Source organism: Mustela nigripes, unplaced genomic scaffold, assembly GCF_022355385.1.
Source record: "Mustela nigripes isolate SB6536 unplaced genomic scaffold, MUSNIG.SB6536 HiC_scaffold_583, whole genome shotgun sequence".
NCBI lineage: Eukaryota > Metazoa > Chordata > Mammalia > Carnivora > Mustelidae > Mustela > Mustela nigripes.
The window spans coordinates 4,217-5,645 of NW_026739990.1; the positions used below are offsets into that span (position 1 = coordinate 4,217).

A 1,429-nucleotide genomic window follows, 5' to 3' on the forward strand; every position below is an offset into this window, starting at 1 on the left:
CAAGTGCATCATTGTGATAATAGATACTGCACAATCCTGCTGTAGATTTCTCTATACTCTCAGAAGACAGAACGAGCTGCTGAGGAGACTTTGCCATCTGAAGGATCAAGCCAGGGGATTCCGTGAAAGGCAGAGTGGACACTCAGAATCTGGTGCTGGTAGAAATTCTTCCTTTGTCCAATGTGTGGTCCCCAGAGGAGATCCCTTGTATGAAGTAGGGTTGAGATGTGACTCTGGAACTTTTGTACTCCTGGCACCAGCCCTTTAGCGCACAAAGGTGTTGCAAGGTCCGCACCGAGCACGTTGGGTGCAAGGATTAGAGACACAAGGCCCAATGGGCTTGTCACAGGCATTGGTTGTGGCACATGGGTTGCAGGGGAGCCTGCAGACAGAAGACCATGAGGGCCAGTTAGGGGGAAATGAGCTGAAGAGATAGGAAAATACTAAATGCACTTCATATGAGAATATAGCACTTCCTCAGACTGTCCCCTCCCAAAAGCTTGAAATTATCTATTTGTTTCCACCAGGATAACTTTTCATTCCCACAGGAACTTCATGCAATCCCCAAGGGAAATAGTACTAGCTTCCCACTCACTTGCAGTCCTCGCTCTCCAGCAGGCCCCGGTACGTGTTGATCTCACACTCCAGCCGGGCCTTGACGTCCAACAGCACCTGGTACTCCTGGTTCTGCCGCTCCAGGTCACACCTGATCTCAGCCAGCTGGGACTCCACGTTGGTGATCATGCATTGCAGCTGGGACAGCTGGGAGCTGTAGCGGGCCTCGGTCTCCGTCAGCGTGTTCTCCAGGGAGTCCCTCTGTGTGGGGAACATAAGGCAGGTCACACAGCCACTCCTCAGGGAGCTTCTTCATGGGATTCCAGAGAAGCCCCTGGCTTCACAAGGTCAGGAGAGTGTGGACAGTACCCTGAACAACACCTACCAGGTTGTGCTGGGCCTGTAGCTCGATCTCCAGGGCGTTGACCGTGCGTCTCAGCTCAATGATCTCCGCCTGGCAGGACTGCAGCTGCTCTGAGCTGGACACCACCTGCTTGTTCAGCTCCTCGGTCTGAAACAGCACAGGGGAGAAGACAGGGTCAGACCCTGCCTCAAGAGCCCCAAGGGGCCAAGGGTCCTGAGCGGCCAAGTGCTGAGATGCCCACCTGGGTGGTGAACCATTCCTCCACGTCCCTGCGGTTGGTCTCCACCAGAGCCTCATACTGACTCCTGGTCTCGTTGAGCACGCGGTTCAGGTCCACAGTGGGGGCTGCGTCTACCTCCACATTGAGGCGGTCTCCAATCTGGCAGCGCAGGGTGTTGACTTCCTGAGGGAGGATTTAGGAAGATGGAAAGTATCACAGAGGGTTCAAATGCTTTCCTCTAGGGAATCACAGATCAGCTTGTGAGCATTCTTAAGCTTTAAGCCTCTCTG

At 53.9% G+C, this 1,429-nt stretch overlaps 1 protein-coding gene across 1 annotated transcript; it reads right to left on the reverse strand.

The window, feature by feature from the left end:
• Positions 1-264: 264 nt before the first annotated feature.
• LOC132008647 (keratin, type I cuticular Ha3-I) lies at positions 265-1,322 on the reverse strand (the record flags this gene model as incomplete). Its single annotated transcript, XM_059387256.1, has 4 exons — positions 265-382; positions 596-816; positions 941-1,066; positions 1,161-1,322. Coding segments are annotated over 4 exons (627 nt in total), but the record flags the coding sequence as incomplete, so codon positions are not given.
• Between the last annotated feature and the right edge of the window lie 107 nt (positions 1,323-1,429).